The sequence below is a fragment of the Melitaea cinxia genome, chromosome 6, assembly GCF_905220565.1.
Source record: "Melitaea cinxia chromosome 6, ilMelCinx1.1, whole genome shotgun sequence".
Classification (NCBI taxonomy): Eukaryota; Metazoa; Arthropoda; class Insecta; order Lepidoptera; family Nymphalidae; genus Melitaea; species Melitaea cinxia.
Window position 1 is genome coordinate 6,558,904 of NC_059399.1, and position 19,176 is coordinate 6,578,079.

Genomic DNA, 19,176 nt, shown 5'->3' on the forward strand with positions numbered 1-19,176 from the left:
ATTTATGCGTGCTAGAAAATCTTTCCACCACATTTTTTTTGGACGTCATTCTGAATTTAATGAGCTATGGTTCATATTTTTAGGAGTTTTATCTCCATTCAACACGTTTTTGAACTCTAGACTACGATTCTTTTCTGCAGAATCAACATTCCGAATCGGTGATAGCTTCATTTTGAACTGAAATTAAATAATTAAAATAAATATTATGTTAATTTGTAAAATCAAGATTCAAAAGTGCTGTTGAAACCTACTTGAATAAAGTAATTTTTCATTTTGAGATTTTGTTTCGTATATTAATCAATTCAATATATTTCAGGGTAAGATTTCCATTGTAAGATTGTCTGGCACTTTTCACGTTATAAATATTTAATGGTAAAATTTAACATTGAATGTATTGCGATTTTAAAAACTTTTTGAGTGCACACAAAAAGTAATTTTAGTTAGTCACATTTATCGATCACTTTATGAAAATTTCAACAAATTCAAGCAATATGAGTAACTTGTAACACTCTGGAGGCTAATACTAATTTGTTATTCAATTGTATTTATGTTTATCTAACTGGAAGTAGACTTTTTGTGTCCTTGTGAGAAAATAATAGAATTCTCAATTTTAATGGATGGTTCAAGATTTATTCTTTAAAGGGATATTATGAAATATTTCTATGCCTATATGTCTATATTTTTTATATTTCTTAGAAGCTAAGCTCATTACTATATAACACATCTTATCGTTTATATCTTAGGCTATTAAAATTTAACTTCTGTTTATTATTTTCGAAATAAAGTTTCACTTAAATGTGTTTACATTTGAAATAGTTAATTTAATATAGTAATTAGGTTTTTTTATTGAAACTTATTAATTTTTTATTACTTGTAGTTTAAAACATTTATTGTTTCATAGTTATAAAACACAACCTTAGAGGTTAAAACAACATTCGGTAATTTTACTATGTAATTTTAATATTTATGTAAGAAAAAAACGTGGGTTTGGTGTTTATAACGTTTAATAATTTATACAATCGAGTCTTCTATAAAGTATCATATTTAGTGTTTCAGTAGTGATGGTAGTAGGCAGGCTGGGGGTGGATTGATGGGCCAGAGTTGTGTACAACTGCGTTGAATCTAAAAAGATGCGACATAAAATTATTTATAAAATAACTATATATAGTACTTTATACTTATAATATTATTTATTTATTTCATAAGTATAGGAAATGTAAAAGAAATATTTCTTGAATAATCTGAACATAAAAATTAAAAGGCGCTTAACTTACCCGCTATGGTCATCAGCAGAGTATTCAACCTTACGGACGGAACCGTCGGGTTGCACAAGGGAGTAGTATCCGTGTACGGCGTCGCCGTCGCGGCTCTCGTGCTGGGACTTGTGGTCACCGGTGTGGGGGTCAGCTACTGAGTACGCGAAGTTGTATTTGGGGTGAGACTGGAACCACACGAAACACTTATAATATTGCCCTTTAAATATAAAAAAATTAATCAAAGGAACATTTGTTGTAAACTTACGTATTCATCATGACCAGCATAGTGAGTGGCAGGAGCATATGCCAGGGGAGCATAAGCTAATGGAGCTGCGTGTAAGAGATGTCCAGAGTAGGCCAGAGGAGCGGCGATGTGACCCTCATCGTGACGCACGATGCTTTGAGATGATACAGCATGACCATGTAAGAGACCAGCGTTGGCAGCCACCAACAGACTTCCGAAAGCTACGATCTAAAAAAAAGTTTCCTAATGAATGAGGTATTTATTGGCTTAGACTATTTTTATTTTTATTTAAACATGTTTTATTATTTTCACTTATAAAACGACAATTCAAATCTAACTCACTTTAGCGAACATTTTGATGCTATTTTGTAGAATGTTGGTCAGTGATTGATGTCAATACCCACTGACCACTGGTTTTTATATCATATAACACTTTGAGAACAAGTGGGGCAGGCCCGATAGACAATGAACAGGTCGGTCATTAAAATATTTCTGTGTAAAAATTTGTGTACTTTTAATTAATTAGATTCATTATAATTATAAATTATATATTTACTTAACATTACATTTTTATTTTAAAATATATAATATTCGTTTATCATGTTTTCCTTTTTTAATTTATTTTTATAATTAGTTTTGACATTGTGATTTTGATTTTAGATTACCTTACAATAATAAATGTTCAAGAAATACCTACGATAATTCATGATTCGTTTACGTAAATATATATATATATATATATATATATATATATATATATATATATATATATATAATATTGTTATATTTATATAAAAAAATGTTATGAAAAGAAGGTGTCTGACGAGTTTTTATTCAAAGCGAACATTATTTGTCACGGTCATTTATCAGTTCGCACAAGAATTTTTTAACACAGTCCTAATTTTAACACTATAGAAACAGAAAAAAACCATCACACAAATAAACTTTCGAAGCTATATACAAAACACGTGTTACATTGTTTGATGATTATAGCAAATAGTCATGCATAAAGTATTTACTTTTTCTCTTTTTCTTTCAGAATTAAGAAAGTTTCAAAGTATAACTTCGTTATAAATATGCAAATTTTGTTGTTCAAATTATGAATTACATTAATTTGCTATTAACAATTATTTATTATGATTTTATTTTTGTAAGCAAAAATGTATAATTATTTAAACGCTAATTTAAGAATATTACTTTTTGAATTAGTAATGGCTCAGTGAAGCACTTATTATATTAACTACTAAGCACTTATTATGTTTTTATTAAAAAGGCTTGATCGCGATTAATACTTAGTTCTAGTTCTGAGTTCAATCTAATACTAAATTGATAAACTAAATTTATAATAACTTTTATTATTATAGTTAATCGAAAAATAAACTGGCCACAAGATTTTGTTTTAACACCATTTAAAAATCAAAACAAATTGTTGTACAAAAAAAAAACCATAATGTTTAAGTGTTAAAAAGGCTATGAATGACATTTCTATTATGTTTTTTGTTACAAATATTCGTCATGAGAATACAGTTTCAAGGTTCATTTCACAACTTCCACCGGATCATAGGCTGCTTATAAAATAAATGATTACTCACTGGTCACGCTGAGGAAGGCGAAGTTACGTATTATTTCCTATTAAGCAAATAATAATAAACTAATTAAATCTTGTTTTAACATACCAGGTTAGCAATATTGTGAGAAAAATGTGACAAATGAATGAGTTTTCTTATTATTTAATACTGGAATTATTTGTCTTTTGCACTACAAATATATTATGTACGAAACATTTTTTGTGTATTGGTTATTGTCAGGAAATCTTGGTTTGAAATGAGAGAAAAGTAAAAAAATGGCGGTACAAACGGTGGGTCAGCTTCATATAAATACTAAATAATATTCATTATAACATTAAGCTATGTACAAAATAACATTCGCTAGGATGTTAATAAATCAAAACGAAATATCATTGATTACTCGCTGCTACCCGAAGTTTTACGTGCAAAACTAGCCATCGGATTTCTTCGACCAATTTCTAACCACGTTTTAGCCCAAACAATTTAGTAGTTTTATCGTGATAAGATTCTCATCACCTATTCAAACATCCATCTTTGTCCATCTATATTAATATCTATACAAATTCTTTCAATTGTTATCTTCTCTAATGTATGTAGGCATAACAGTGATATGTACGAGATTTTTCATTACACTGAACTAAACAGAAATTAAGATACAATTGTAATTATTGGTGAAACCACTGATAGAGAGAAGAGAGACTGTAATATTTTCAAGAAAGTATATTATATCATTCATCTATATATTAATATGTAAAGCAAAAACTTTGTGCCCCTACGAAATTTTACGAAAATTGCGCGGACGGACGTGAAAAACACTTTAAATTAATAAAATAGATATTACACACACTACCATGTATTTGACACACACATATATATACTCTTTTATTTATTATTATAGAAGTATAGTCTCTGTTAACAGAACCTTAATAATGTCCAAACTTATAATTTAAATTAATTATGGTCGAATAAAAACGCTTTCATGATATCATATATCAATACTACAAACTAATACATAAAATTAATAAATAAAACGAATAAAACTTTATAATCCATTATGACGCTTTATCATTGAAACAAATACCAAACTTTCATTGAAATATTACTAATATGGTTAATGTAGCATGTAATTGTCTTTTTGTAATTAATTTTATGTGACCTCTATTTTACGCCTTTGTTATATACGAGGTGTGCTTGAACTAATGTCACCCCACTTGTTCTTTATGTTATAGAGTATAAAAACTCACGGCCAGAAGCAGTTGATATCAATCATTGTTAGATATTGAATACATAAAAATGTTCACCAAAGTAAGTGATAATATATATGTAGTTCGGTACTTTATTTTGTTAAGTTAAATAACATTAAGCTATCTTTAGCACCTAGTATTAAAATCTAAACATAAAGCTATATATATCAACAATTTTAGGACAGTGTGTACAAGATATAACGTCTTAAAATTAGCTAGTTTTTGTTTCTTTATCTTATTAAAAGCAGTAAGAAAAATCTTGTTACTATTTTGGGAATTCGTAAGCCCAAAAAATAATTTAGAATCGAGTTGAAAATTATTTATTTATTTATTTTGTTTTATTAGGAAAGCATGCAGTGATACATTTTAACAATTGCTTTAAAAAAAGGAAATATCTAAGCACCATTTAGTTGCTTTCGCAAGTACAAATCGATTATTTTGAATGCTTTAAGACAATTAAAAATAATCTCTCTGCTCTTCTTTTTTATAAAATCATAAACATATTAATGAGATGTTGAGGAAATATTCTACTTCAGTGCGAATATCTTATTTCTACAATTATTTTATTTTTGTCACTTTGTATATTATATAAGTTTTTATACAGAGAAACACACTGAACATATAATTGTAATGATGAATAATGCAATAGATATGAACAAGAACTTCTTTAACTATTTTAATTTAATATATTTACTTAATTCCGTTTAATTTCAGATCGTTGCTTTTGGTGCTCTTCTGGCGGCGGCCAATGCTGGTCTTTATGGACACGCAACCTCCTCTCAAAGCATTGTACGTCACGATGGAGGCCATTACGCCGCTCCACTGGCATACGCTTCTGTAGCATACGCACCCGTCGCTCAATACGGTCATTACGGTGGTGCTCACTATGACGGAAATGACTTTTATGTAAGTTGAAATTATTTTAGCTCTTTACGCGTAATGATTTGTCTTTCAAAATTTCTAGAACAAATGTGAAATTTATCAATCATCAAAATTATCATTATTTTTTTTAAGTAAATTTTATTAAAGTAGGCTTCAAAAGCACATTTAATCGTCACTTTATAATTATAGTCACGATTCATGCTGTAACATCCCACTGCTGGGCATAGGCCTCTTTCTCCATGTAGAGCAACATGGTGGATTAAGCTCCAAAATTATATTAGTTTTAATTAATTAAAGCCGAATCGGAATAAATTTTCTGCAGAAAAAAATCGGGAAAGAAAACTCAGCAGTTATTACTCTTTAAAAAAATGTTGTTTATCGTAAATTGAAATTAGACAGTTCATCTCTTTTAAAGTAGCAATTATTGAAATAAAGTTTCTTTACGCACGCTTAACTCTGGAAATAAGCTGGTGAATGTGTTACGAATAGTGTGATCGTGAGAAGCAAACGTAGAAAGAAAGAGAGGTGCGAGCACACGTTTTATTTCTGTCTTTCTCTCATAGCCAGTTACGTGCCATATATCTAAGACACAGTGCAGGCCTATTGTGCAGGTCTATTGCTAAAGAAGTTTTACTTCAGTCGTGTGGTCTAAAGCACACTCGTTTTTTACACACGAGATTTCTCTATTACAGTCTCACCCCAAATACGACTTCGCGTACTCAGTAGCCGACCCTCACACCGGCGACCACAAATCCCAGCACGAGAGCCGCGACGGTGACTCCGTGCACGGCTACTACTCCCTGGTGCAGCCCGACGGTTCCGTCCGTAAGGTGGAATACTCCGCTGATGACCACAATGGGTAAATTTTCAACTAATTTTATGTAATACTAGAAGTCACATCCAGACTAAATGCTAGCATCACAACTATGAATATTTTTTGTAAATTAATATGATTGATGATGAATGGATTAAGTTAATTATTATTTTAAACAATATATTGTCTATTTTTTCAGTTTCAACGCTGTCGTACATAACTCCGCTCCCCTTGTTCATGCTGAACCTGCCTACCACCATTATTACTGAACGAAGCTGTGATAAAATTTAAACAAATTATCAATCATTTATATACAATACATTAGTTATTGTTATCAAAAACCTTTTTTTATTATTACAAAATATACATATATATAAAATAGTAAAGTTAGAGTTATACGAATTATATAAAATGACATAGCTTCTTCTTATCCTTCTTTCTTCTAATGCTCGTTACCTCAAAAAAGTCTCAATTGAATAATGATGATACTTGCTATGAAAATAGCTGGACATATTAAACTATATATAAGCTTCTTTTATAGCGAAATTCCAATAGTGTCAAGATGCGTATAGGTCTGATATCAAGCAGTTATTGAGTCACGTGATAATTATTGACATCTCGATCATTTCAAGTTATACACAAACGAATGTTTAATCGCAAAATCTTGAAAACTTCTTTAGCCGTGTTGGACACTTTTTCGTAGGTTTTAATCTTATAAGTTCGCGTCACCAACATGCTCATGACTCGCGCACGCGCAACGGCCGTGTGCTGTGCGCATTAGACGCTTTTTGGATGGGTAAAATCTCGTGCATTCGTATCACTAACATGCATATTTTAATACTATAAGTTCTACGTTTTCACTTCTATTGGCAGTCTCTATAACTGCCAACTTTGTTTTTAATTATGTATTTAAATAGTCTTAAATATCTTCCATACTCCAAAAAAAAGAAAGCAAATCGAACTATACTTTTGGCATTTGTTAATTGTATAATACGCTATTTGAACTCAGAGTTAGAAAAACAGGTTTTTAATTTTTTATTACAAATAAGTATAATAGATTGCATATTATATGAGACTTAGCAAAAAACATTGACCAACTACGAGTACTTCTTTCATACAAAATTTAACTCAAAAAATTATAAACAATTAGCCAACAGAAAATAGAAAAATAAATGATAGACATTTGTCTAGATAAACTCGTAACTATTAAGCATTACACAGTCAATTTTGTTCGTATATCAAATAGTCGTGATAGTTTTCACGCAATTCCGTCACGAGCGGTTATTAAATTAGGGCCGAGTAACTTGACCTTTCGTACACCTTGTTAATTAATCAATTATAATAAATCTTTTGTAATTTTATTTATAGAAGCTATTTTAAAATATTATGGCTATCAGATTCATTATTCAAAATTTATCTATTTATTGAAAACTTTACAAATTGTTTATAGTCTAACTTTAAAAAGTTACGTAAATGAACTTACTGAAACGTACTTACGTATTCATTACCCAAATATTGAATAAAATAATTAGTGGTCCAAAGTGGCTCAAAATGCTAATTCCGCTTCAAGTAACCAAAATTTTTTTTTACGTAATCTACTAAGTAAAAAATTCGTATTTAAAAAAAAAGACTTTTTTGTTACTTTTTGTTTCGGCTACTTAAATATTTCATATACATAAATAAATAAGATATTAACTTCTTTGACTACTTACACCAAACCAGATTTTGACCGCCAAAAAAAAATATTTTCAGCTTTATTTAAAAGTAGCAGTTGCCCGCGCCATCTCTTCGTAGAAATTGATAATATTTACAGAGGAGATAGAGGGGCTAGAGTGCAATCATTACAACTAAATTCATGACCACTTTGTACCACATTTATGGTTCACCTTTCGTGAGTTAGAACTACCAGACCGCTCACAAAACTGGCTCTCAATCACACAAACAATCTTCAAACAGTCAACAAGAAAAACAGTCTTCTCGATGATTTTGATCCGAGTTATTTTCCTTCAATTTCAAAAATGCTGATAAAACGTCTTTGGAAAAAGTTTAAAGCTCCTAACTCCAGAAATAACAGCTGCAAATACTATCTCCCTGCCAAATTTAAAGCTTGTGGTAAAAAAAATTAAGTATTTTTTTTAACTATTAAATGTTCGAAAGCCCTTAGACCTTTTTAGTGCAATCTTGTCGCAAAATCCAAAATTTTAAGTTTATAGCACAAAAATGAAGGACTTTTATAAAAATTTTAAACACCCTTAGATTTTATGATTGCGACGCTAACTATGAACTATCCCTATACCAAATTTCATGTTTGTAGCATAAATAAATAATTCGATAGCTCTTAGACATCTTTCGTCTTATCTCATCATCGTTCTTATAGAACTTCTGCTAACTATTGTCCATCTCTCTGCCAAATTTCAACCTTGTAGCGCAAAAAATAAAGAACTTTTAAACAAACTTTCGTGAGCCCTAAGACCAATTTAATCCGGTCCTGTCGAAAAACCTATTCTTTAACGGACGCCTACAAATAACTTCAACTATAAACTATCTCCCTGCCAATGTGATGAATCAATGACCTAAAGATTATATATATGTTTATATATACTTTTGATCGTATCAAGTAAACTAATTAAAGATCTAAAGAAAGATCAACAAATCGCTCTGAATAAATTATTTTTACCATTTTAAGGCATGTTTGTATGTAGGTAAATAGTCTAAACGTACTTGACTAGGAGATAATTAGCTAAGATAATAATTAACAAGATATTAATTCCAAGTTAATGTACCATAACGAAGAATGGTCGTATTTCCTAAGTTGTAGTTTCTTAAATTGTAAATCTCTACTAATAAAACATTTTAGTCTGTCTATTTGTTACTAATCTCTCTCAGAGATTCATTATTTAATTACATATAGAAAAATAAAAATTGGTTCTTACCCTTAATTCCCGTCAGTATCTATATTTCGTACGAACATTTTATTGTTCTACGGTTCTTTATATGTCTACAGAAAGATTCATTACGAATATCATAATCATAAAAGATCCTCTTTCATATAAAAGATCGATCTTTTATTTTTATTTATACACAACTATAAGAAAATTAATTATTAAATTTAATTATAGCCATATAAGTAAATAGTATGAAGGAGTAAGCATTCGCAAAAACACACACTGCAATATATCAAAGCATGTGAAGTAGTCATATAGATTTCTAAGACTTGTAATAACTAATAATATTGAAAATTATTAATTTTAACATATTTATTTTAATTAAATGTTATGTAAAGTATGTAGAATAAAATTGAAATATGAATCAAAAGCTTAAAAAAAAAACTTCAAAAGATGCGATTTTTTTCAAATAATACAACCGACGGCAATTTACATCAATAAGTACTAAAATAATAACATAAATACGTATTATTCGAGAAAACTAAAAAACTACTTGTCTGATGTTGATCAAATTTAAGTGGAACGATGAGCATCAGCTTTCGAATAAAAATATATGGTATAGCCAGTCAAAAATTATGACGCAGCACACATGAAAAGAAATACAGTTTAATTGAAAACCTCCTTTTTTCAAGTTGGTAAAAATGTAATACGAATAATAAACATTTTTTTCTTTTATTTCCGTCGAACATTTCTTTTATAAAATGTTATTGGTAATAAAAATAGATTCCTGGTTAAGGAATGTAAACTACGTTTTATAAGCCATAAAAATCATGATATCATTTTTAACATACCTCGCACAGTGGTCATTCGTTTTTCAGGTATGAGGTAGATACAATTCCATTTCGTGTTAGAAAATTCCTAAGCTGTGTGAAGTCTGTTTAGTGAAAATCTTTTCCTCATTCTTCTAATTGTTGTAAATCTAGAAACTAAGTAGCAGTTCATTTTGTCTCGCTCTGTATTGACCCAGTATATTTAAGAAACGCACAGTTCACATAGTATTGTTAGGTAACAATTGCTTAGATACTCGTGTGTAATTTAAGATAGTGAAGACAAAGAATGATGACCTTGTCATGGATGTACCGAGAAGTGATTTCGACGCCCCACCTGAGAAACAATAAGATCTCTTATAAAACCAACTGGTAATTATCAAAAACATGTCAGTCACTCATCAGAATCCAAAAACATGTTTACTAAGGTAAGAAAAATTAATTCGATTCTAATAATTATTCTAACAAAAATGACGTTCCCAATAATTAATAATCTATTGTTTCAGATAATAATCTTTGGTGCAGTTTTGGCAGCGGGTCAATGTGGTCAATTAGGCCATGGAGACAACCCTTTACTCTCCCAATACAATGCTGATAATTATGGCGCTGCTTATGGATCACCTTATTATTCCCCTAATGCTCTTAATTCTGGACTAGGATACAACAACCTAGCTCACGCTAACCCCCTAATCAGCCAAGCTCCACTAACTTTTCCTAAACCCTTATCGCCAGCTGGACCTTACGCCAATGCGGGAGTTTTGGACCACACTGGACCTGTAGCTCACGCTGAACCTTTAGCCTACGCTGGACCTTTAGGCCACGCTGGACCTTTAGCCCACACTGGAGCTTTAAGCCATGCTGGACCCTTAGGCCATGCTGGACCTTTATCCTATGCCGGGCCTTTAGCCTATGCCGGATCTTTAGCTCATACCGGACCTTTAGCCCATGCTGGACCTTTAGCGCAAGCTGGGCCTCTAGCTTATGCTAGACCCTTAGCCCATGCTGGACCTTTAGCCTATGCTGGACCTTTAGCCCATGCTGGACCTTTAGCCCATGCTGAACCTTTAGCCCATGCTGGACCTTTAGCCCATGCTGGACCTTTAGCCCATGCTGGACCTTTAGCCCATGCTGGACCTTTAGCCCATGCTGGACCTTTAGCCCATTCTGGACCTTTAGCCCATGGTGGACCGTTTTCCCATGGTAGACCTTTAGCTCATGCTGGATCTTTGGCCCACGCAACATCTCACTCAAATGTAGTTTCCCTATCCCAAACTACTCCTAATCTTATTGGAAGCAACATTGGAAACTATGCTGCCAAAAACGTACGTAATGACATTTTAGTGCTTTATTAAATTGAGTTTAGTTTAATATGAATTTTAAAAAAAAAATATTTATGTCATCTTTACCAATATTATAAAGAGGTAAAGTTTCTTAAATTAACTCTTCGCAAATACTGATCCAATCACAAAAATTCTTTCACTAACAAAAAGCTACACTTTTCAGGAGTGATATAGGACATATTTTATTGTTATTGAACAAAATATTCAGTAAAAAATCTTATATATATATAAAATTCTCGTGTCACAATGTTAGTTACAATACTCCTCCGAAACTGTTGGACTGATTTTTATGAAAGGGGCATGCCCATTTTAGGCCATAAAATGCACAGTTATTTCCTTGCAACCAAAAAAAACATCGTAATTTTTGATTAATCACCAATATATTCGTTATTCCAAATAAGATGGGATTTTTCATAAATAAAAATATTAAGTATTGAAAAGATTAATTTAAATGAATCGTAGGCATTTGACAGATCACCAATGTTGAGTGTTGACAGTTAATTAATTAGTTCAAGAAAGAATCGATTGTTATAAGTTTTGATTTTTATTTCTTGATATCACAATAAAAACGAACTATTTTAGGGAAAATAATATTTAAAATACTCAGGTAACGTAAGTTAACCTCAGCGTCAGTCTCGGTTATAAATGTTTGGTTTTAAATCATTTTAAAAATCGATAATATCGATTTTTAAAATGATTTAAAACCATATCGATTCGATATCGATCAATCTGTTTGGTGTACCGTGTATGGCAACATTGTATTTGTGTGCATCATTGTTATTGTACATAGTTGGTTTGATATAATTTTCTTGCGAATTTGTTACCTACCTATTTAATCTAACGACAACGCTTACGAAATGGACTCTGACGAATTTAACCCAGAAGACCACGGCCAGAACATGGATTCCGCATCCGCTTCTCACGATAACCCCAGCACGTCATTTGATACTATATCTAGTAATTATGACGACCCCGGCATTCACGCTGGCCCGAGTGATTCCTCTCAGCAATTACGTTGTGTAAATTGTGGTTTAAATATCACGAGAACACGAAGGCATTTGTTGGAAATTGTAGAAGTGCGAAATCTTATAAAACAATGGGTTCGATCACAGCAGGTTAGTTATATGATTTTAAGTTAATATCTACGAAATATCACGTCGCACGTCGCTTTAAGATATCTAATGATTAATACTTCTTTGTTAGGTACAAGTGTCAAGTTCCAGTTTAGTGTGCCATTCGTGTTGGTCTGCCGCCTGGAGACAAATACGAGATCCAACTGGTGAACAGCACAATACTCAAACTGTTGGACATAAACAAGTGTGCATTAGCTGTGGCAGGTCACTTTTGAGAATAAGGTCACATATACTCAGGACTGATTCTCCACGTGAAGAACTCATAAGGTGTGAGATTGCCCGTCAAATTGCACCACGTGAGGTAAGTTATCAACGGTTAACTTTTATAAGTAAATGAGTATAAATATAATATATAATATGTATATATATATATATATATATATATATATATATATATATATATATAATATTTTATTATATTATATTATTTTTATTATATTATGTTTAATTATATTGTATTATTTATTATATTATATTTTATAAGTATATTATATTTATAGTAAGCTATCAACAGTTTTTTTTTTAGATATTTTATCCTAACCTTAACCTTTTTATTATTATTTTAGCTATCATCATCAACTCGTTTGTGTCATAATTGCTGGCGAAGAACTGATAGAGCTACATCACGTTCAACTGCACAACGGGAATCTGAACTATCCAGCCCATCTTTGTCACAATCTTCCCAATCTGAAGTATCAAGCAATGTATTGCAAGCAGGACAACCGAGCTTAGACACAACATCTGACAGTATACTGCTGCCTAATTATGTAAGAGCACCAAACACTCAAAATCAGTGTTTCTTTCCTGGCTGTAGTGAGACCAATCGGCTCATTGTGCCATCAGCACTGCGGGTACATCTATTTTGTGAGTACAATTATTATGTACCTCCTAATTGCAGAATTTGTTATTACCACTTGACTAGTAACTCCTGGGATTTACTTTTACAATCTATATATAATCCTATTAAAATATTTAGTGCAGCACAAATAGAAGATTTTGCACGCTTGCTAAAAGATAATATGCAAAATCATATAGATTTTGAAAATATACAGAGTATGCCTGAACATATCATACATTATTATTTAGGTTTAACAAAGGCACAATATCAACAAATTCTGTCGGAAGTTCCGAGACTATCAAATAAACATAGAGGTAGTTTTGCACTTGCTGCATATCTTATGAAATTAAGGACTGGAGATAGTGACGAACGCATGTCAGCATTGCTGCAAGTGCCAAGGAGCACCTTAGAACGTCTCATGAATATGGCTCGTGAAATATTAAATCAGGACTTTGTTCCTAGAAATCTGGGCATAAATCATATATCCAGAGCAGAAATAGCTCAAAGGAATCTAATGATTCCGAATGGTCTTTATGGGGGTGAAGAAAGGAGGCCCATTATAATTGCTGATGGTACATACATTTATATAGAAAAAAGCTCTAATTATTTATACCAAAAAAAGACTTACTCATTACACAAATATCGTAATCTTGTAAAGCCTTTTCTACTTGTCTGTAGTGATGGTTACATCATAGATATTCTTGGTCCTTACCCAGCGACAACCTCAGATGCACATATAATAAATAATGAATTCAGTAATGAATCCAGTTCATTAAGACAATACTTTCAAACTGGAGATGTCTTTATTCTAGACAGAGGTTTTAGGGACTCATTGGCTCTTTTAGAACATTGTGGCTATCACGTTCATGTACCCTTGTCTCCCGAAGTTGGTGAATCTCAGTTGACAACGAGAGCTGCTAATACATCTCGAGCCGTTACAATGTGTCGATGGGTAGTAGAGGTAGTTAATGGCATTTTTAAAACTGCCTTTAAAATATTTCGCCAGAACTATTTTAATAGAGCGTCCACACATGTGATGATTGACTTTTCTGTGGCTGCTGCTTTAATTAATAAATTCCACAAAAGATTAAGGGACAGGGATGATGCAGCTCAAATCCTTGATAGGGTTAATCTATATATGGAAACAGAAAATGACCTATCTGACTATGTTAGGCAACGTAACTTAAATAGAGCTAGGACAGACTTCAGAAACATAAATGTCAATATGGAAAATGTCAGAGAATTTCCTGTCCTCACATACAGTGAATTAATATTATTTGCTTGTGGTGTTTACCAATTGAAACAAGCACGCTCTTATTACGGAGAGCATATCCGATTTAACGGTTGTTACAATATTGAAGTTTGTAATGACCACAGGAACAGCATTATGGATGGATTAAACTTCGGTCCAAACTGCTCTTTATTAAGGGCTAGAATCACAAGTCGACATGTAAGTCGCAAAGTGTATTTTGTATATATATTAATTAGCTGCACTGACTTTAGTTTAAATGCAATTAAAAAATATTGTTGCAACTGTGTAGTTGGCCGTCGAACTGTAGGATGCTGTGCCCATGTCATGACAGTTGTATGGTACCTGGGGTGGGCACGGCATCAGAGTAATATTTTTCCTCCTGCTCAATTCTTAGACGATGTACTCATTGTTTATGACACAATTGATGAATAAAAAAACAAATTAAAACAATTGTAAAAAAATTGTATTTGTGAAAAATAAAAGGTATTTTATCTTTAAAACTCTAACTTTTTTTTAACCTGTTTCTTCAAACAATTTATTATTTATATTATATATTATCATATCCATATACTTTTAAAAGTGTGCACTTGGGGCCGAAAAGTCTATGGACGGTGGGCATTCCCTTTTTGTGTGCATATCTGGTAGGTCTGAGAATCGGCCAACATTTATTTCTCATAAAGCAAGTTGTAACGGGGGAGGGGGTAAATTAAGGGGGTTAATAACATATATGGCAAAACAATCTTTGCGGGGTCAGCTCAGGCATATAATTCCAATATTTGCTTTACAGTCCTACCCTAAATACGAGTACTCGTACTCTGTAGAAGATCCGCATACAGGTGACCACAAAGCCCAGCATGAGACCAGAGATGGTGACGTTGTTAAAGGGGGATACTCACTGCTACAACCTGATGGTTCTTTCAGAAAAGTTTCCTACTCTGCTGATGACCACAATGGGTAATTTATTCACATACACACATAGTAACGTAATAAGTTAGAAACGTGACAACTCAACTTTCCTAAAATTGCGTAAAAATGCGTAAAACCGATCTGTTTAAATGACTTGCTATTATTTGACATTGCTTTCTCAGGAAGCTCACATGCACGTAACATACTCGTAATATGACGTCGTAAATATAAAATCACATGGTAGCCAAACCGGTAATCTTGCGTTCCGGAATAAAACGAGTAACGACCTCAATCGACCTCTGTGCTTATATCAAGAGTATATTGATAAGCGTCAGTAGTGAAATAGTTGTAGAACGGGTTTTGATATCTCGATGATTCATTGAATGTAATCATAAAAATTATCTTACTTTCAGTTTCAACGCTGTGGTACAAAACTCCGGCCCTAGTCATCACGTTTATTCTGCGCAATACCATCAACACTAAGTCTAAAATGTGTAAACAATGGATCTGAAGCATGTACAAAGTGCTTTCCTTAAACTGTGATCGAATTATTTTTTACTAAACAAAAATATACACGAATTTTGTAAAAATAAAATATATTGTTTAATTCCCGAAAACCATATAAAGGTCCTATCTTTTTTAAATTGTATAAAACGAGATCTCAGCCATTTAATGTAAATAAATACATTATTTTTCTACTATTATAAAAAATTATAAAAATAAATGGAATGCAAGTATTTACATAACTTTCATTTTAACGGCTTTAGGACTCTTAACTCAAAGTGGCCTAGTAGATAAAAGACATAAATTTTAGTCGAAAAATTCAAATTCAAAATAGAACCAAAATCAAAATCAAATATCAAAATCAAAAATGAATTTATTCAAGTAGGCTTCAAAAGCACAAGACGGATGACTATTAAATTATTATTCTAAATAATTAATTAATTAAATCACGACTATTCTTATCGTCATTTTAGAAATTAAAAATTATTATTTTTTAAATTTTGACGCCGCGTTGGCGCAACGGTCACAGCTATGGATTATACCTGTTGCGCTGGCGGTTACGGGTTCGATCCCCGCACATGATAAACATTTGTATTGGCCATACAGGTGTTTGCCGTGGTCTGGGTCTCCCCACCGTGCCTCGGAGAGCACGCTAAGCCGTGTGTCCCGGTTCTTATCATGTACACCTGATAGCGATCGTTACTCATAGTAGAGAATATATCCGCCAACCCGCATTGGAGCAGCGTGGTGGATTAAGCTCTGATCCTTCTCCTACATGGGGAAAAAGGCTTATGCCCAGTAGTAGTATATTACAGGCTGAAGCGTAAGCGTATTTTTTTAATTAATTAATTATAGTTAAAAGTGAAGCTACCACCGATTCTGAATGCAAATTCTGAAAAGAAGACTAGGCAAAAAACTCCGCACTTACACTATAAAAATACTATTTTTTATAAAATTAGTATTATATTGTATTAAATGCAGCGACACTAAACCCACACATCTTTATCATTAATATAATCCTGAACTAAATAATATGCTTTAGCTATTAAATTCTTTTAAATACAAATTTTAAATTTATTTTCTAGCAATTGTAAAATTGTAGAAAAGAGAGCTGCTATATACCTATATAATCAAGCGATAATATACTTGTAACGTATATGTCGGAAATATTATAGGTCATCGAGAGGGAGAAAGAAATATTGAGAAACTGTTTTTTGTTTTGTTTTTGTCTTTTAGTTTCTTTTACTGTGACAATCAAGGAGTAAAACATTTTTTTTACACAGACAGGTGTTATAGTACAATACTTTGTTATTATATTCGCTAATGGGAGTGAAAATATAAAACATGTAGTCACTTACTAGTTCGATATAATGACAATTCTAACATTAAGAAACTATTATTAAACATGGGTAAAAAAGCAACACGTTTAAAATTATTTAAAGTTACGAAAGGCAATCTAATTGATAATCTTAAACATGCGCTGACGAAAGTACTTCGACGGCTGCCTGTTATTTACTTCGGAAACTATATTGCACATAAACTCGATTTGAGTTCCACTTTATCATATGATATTAAAATTTATTCACTTTGATAATAATTAAATTTTAAAATGAATGTTGTAGTACTAAAGTATGAAGTTGATAAATATGTTTGTTCAACTTCCTTTTCTACCCTCACTTTTGAAGGTCAAATTATCTTAAAATTTAATCAAAGTAATTATTCCCACGTACTTTTTCTCACGGTTTTATAGGTGTTTTTTTTTTTTTAATTTACCTACGGATCTAGCAAAGCAATAACTAGATTACTCAAGTTTTAGGAATAATACGAACACTATCTGTTTTTTGAGAATTAAAAGGAAGAAATATCATATAACATTGTGACACCATTCCAAACACTTAATGTTTTTGTTATAATTTACAGTTTCATGACTGGAAAAAACTTTAAACTTTTAAGTAAATTAATACATTTTGTAAGAGTTATCGTATTACAATATTTTTCACCGTATTTATAAACAAATTTATTCAGTATGACAATAAACTATTGCTAGGAGACATAACATGAGAGTATAATTATTTCATTTTATACTAGCTGTGCCCGTCCTCGTGGAATAGTGACTTTGGACAGCTTTTTTGGATATATCCTTTGGTTTATTTCGGATTATAAACACCGTCGTTTGGATATTTACATTTCAACGTGATTCTTTAATTTGGAATAACTTTTTTATTTATGCACCGATTGACATAAAACAAACATTAAATTTTAAGTGAAGCTTACCACAATCTATTAGTAAAAACCACATCTAAATCAGATAAGCCGTCTCTGAGATTAGCGTGCACAAACGCACAGACAAATAGACAAAAATTCTGCTATTTGCGTTGATATAGATCACAATAATATTTTTTCTCATATATCTTTCATATACAGAGAGAGATATATAATCCGTTACATTTTTCTTATATGTATTGATTGTCCCCTCTATAGATAACTTCACCCTAAAAATATTACGACACTGTTAATTTATTAAATTAGTTTCTGACACATAATGATCAAAATAACCTTATCACATTAGATTAAAAACTGGTTTCCAAATAGGTAGAAGCGATTAAATAGTGATAATAATGAAAAAAGACTGATGACAAAGGTTCCATTTACGCTGTCGGTGCTAAGTTCGATGTACGCTTGGGCTGGAAATATCTATTTTTACAAATATTTAAGTATAAGTGTCATTGTTCTTTAGGTTCTCCCAATCGTACCTTGCAAAGCACGTATTACCCTAGGGCCAAAAGAGCATTTAGGGATGGGGGCGCCAGCCGAGTACGAAAGCCGAATTTCCATAGTTTTAATTAATCGAGTTTTTTTTTTAAATTAAAGTATAAGAAATTTTCGGAGTAGATAAGAGGCTTAAAAAAATAAAGGTCAGCCGAAAAATAAATCGACAATTTTATTAATCAGTTGTATTAATCGATTTAATTTACAAAGTTTTTTTTTGACACTAACGACATGAACGGTTTACTATGGTTTTTTTTTTCTTTTTAAATGAGTCGAGATAACTTTAGAGCTTTAGCCGTTTATAGTTTGATGCTAAAAGTTACAAATACTTATTAATTACTAGAGTACTTTGTTAACAATAAATTATATTCCTATATATGGAGTGTATCATATACATTGTTGTGTGTTTGACACAGTTAACTTAAAATAAGTATTTAAAATAACTCTTAAGGCCGCTATCATACTACCGTTTGTAAAGCGTGGGCGTTCCGTCGCTTGACCGACTTCAACATATACTTTTGTACATTATACGTAACTTGCTGTGCCCGTGACATCGTTCACGCAGAGTTTTTTTTTTAATTTTATTAAAATTACTCAGATTTTATAAAGCAGCGAAAATAAAACATGTACCAGTCTGAGCTCCTGCAATAAATTCGAAAATCACACAAATAAAAATTGTCTTTTATTGCACCTATACAGATCCGTCGAATATTT

General features: G+C 31.7%; 3 protein-coding genes and 2 long non-coding RNA genes across 5 annotated transcripts; 4 read left to right on the forward strand and 1 right to left on the reverse strand.

Annotated features, from left to right (window-relative positions):
• Window positions 1-986: 986 nt before the first annotated feature.
• On the reverse strand, window positions 987-1,892 carry LOC123654267 (cuticle protein 8-like). The gene is made up of 4 exons (XM_045590180.1): window positions 1,843-1,892; window positions 1,522-1,728; window positions 1,275-1,441; window positions 987-1,122 (listed from the first exon to the last, which is right to left on the reverse strand). Exons 1-4 carry the CDS (start codon window positions 1,852-1,854, stop codon window positions 1,053-1,055), a joined length of 456 nt encoding a protein of 151 aa, XP_045446136.1. The 5' UTR covers window positions 1,855-1,892; the 3' UTR covers window positions 987-1,052.
• A 1,389-nt stretch (window positions 1,893-3,281) lies between these two features.
• Window positions 3,282-6,342, forward strand: LOC123654268 (cuticle protein 7-like). Its single transcript, XM_045590182.1, has 4 exons — window positions 3,282-3,358; window positions 5,027-5,218; window positions 5,887-6,053; window positions 6,208-6,342. Exons 1-4 carry the CDS (start codon window positions 3,344-3,346, stop codon window positions 6,275-6,277), a joined length of 444 nt encoding a protein of 147 aa, XP_045446138.1. The 5' UTR covers window positions 3,282-3,343; the 3' UTR covers window positions 6,278-6,342.
• Window positions 6,343-6,839: 497 nt separating this feature from the next.
• LOC123654272 lies at window positions 6,840-7,365 on the forward strand. Its single transcript, XR_006743218.1, has 2 exons — window positions 6,840-6,913; window positions 7,264-7,365. It is a non-coding gene; the product is annotated as an uncharacterized LOC123654272 (long non-coding RNA).
• A 2,771-nt stretch (window positions 7,366-10,136) lies between these two features.
• Window positions 10,137-15,781, forward strand: LOC123654533 (collagen alpha-2(I) chain-like). The gene is made up of 4 exons (XM_045590432.1): window positions 10,137-10,148; window positions 10,227-11,042; window positions 15,071-15,237; window positions 15,603-15,781. Exons 1-4 carry the CDS (start codon window positions 10,137-10,139, stop codon window positions 15,670-15,672), a joined length of 1,065 nt encoding a protein of 354 aa, XP_045446388.1. The 3' UTR covers window positions 15,673-15,781.
• On the forward strand, window positions 11,984-12,846 carry LOC123654271. The gene is made up of 2 exons (XR_006743217.1): window positions 11,984-12,494; window positions 12,760-12,846. It is a non-coding gene; the product is annotated as an uncharacterized LOC123654271 (long non-coding RNA).
• Window positions 15,782-19,176: the final 3,395 nt, after the last annotated feature.

Excerpts from the sequence above, each read along its gene's own strand:
- LOC123654533 (XM_045590432.1), top strand. Across the intron at positions 11,043-15,070 it reads GAAACTATGCTGCCAAAAAC|TCCTACCCTAAATACGAGTA; the intron begins GTACGTAATGAC and ends TTTGCTTTACAG. Across the intron at positions 15,238-15,602 it reads TCTGCTGATGACCACAATGG|TTTCAACGCTGTGGTACAAA; the intron begins GTAATTTATTCA and ends TCTTACTTTCAG.
- LOC123654267 (XM_045590180.1), bottom strand. Across the intron at positions 1,442-1,521 it reads ATGCTGGTCATGATGAATAC|TCTCACCCCAAATACAACTT; the intron begins GTAAGTTTACAA and ends GTGTGGTTCCAG. Across the intron at positions 1,123-1,274 it reads TCTGCTGATGACCATAGCGG|ATTCAACGCAGTTGTACACA; the intron begins GTAAGTTAAGCG and ends GCATCTTTTTAG.
- LOC123654268 (XM_045590182.1), top strand. Across the intron at positions 5,219-5,886 it reads ATGACGGAAATGACTTTTAT|TCTCACCCCAAATACGACTT; the intron begins GTAAGTTGAAAT and ends TCTCTATTACAG. Across the intron at positions 6,054-6,207 it reads TCCGCTGATGACCACAATGG|TTTCAACGCTGTCGTACATA; the intron begins GTAAATTTTCAA and ends CTATTTTTTCAG.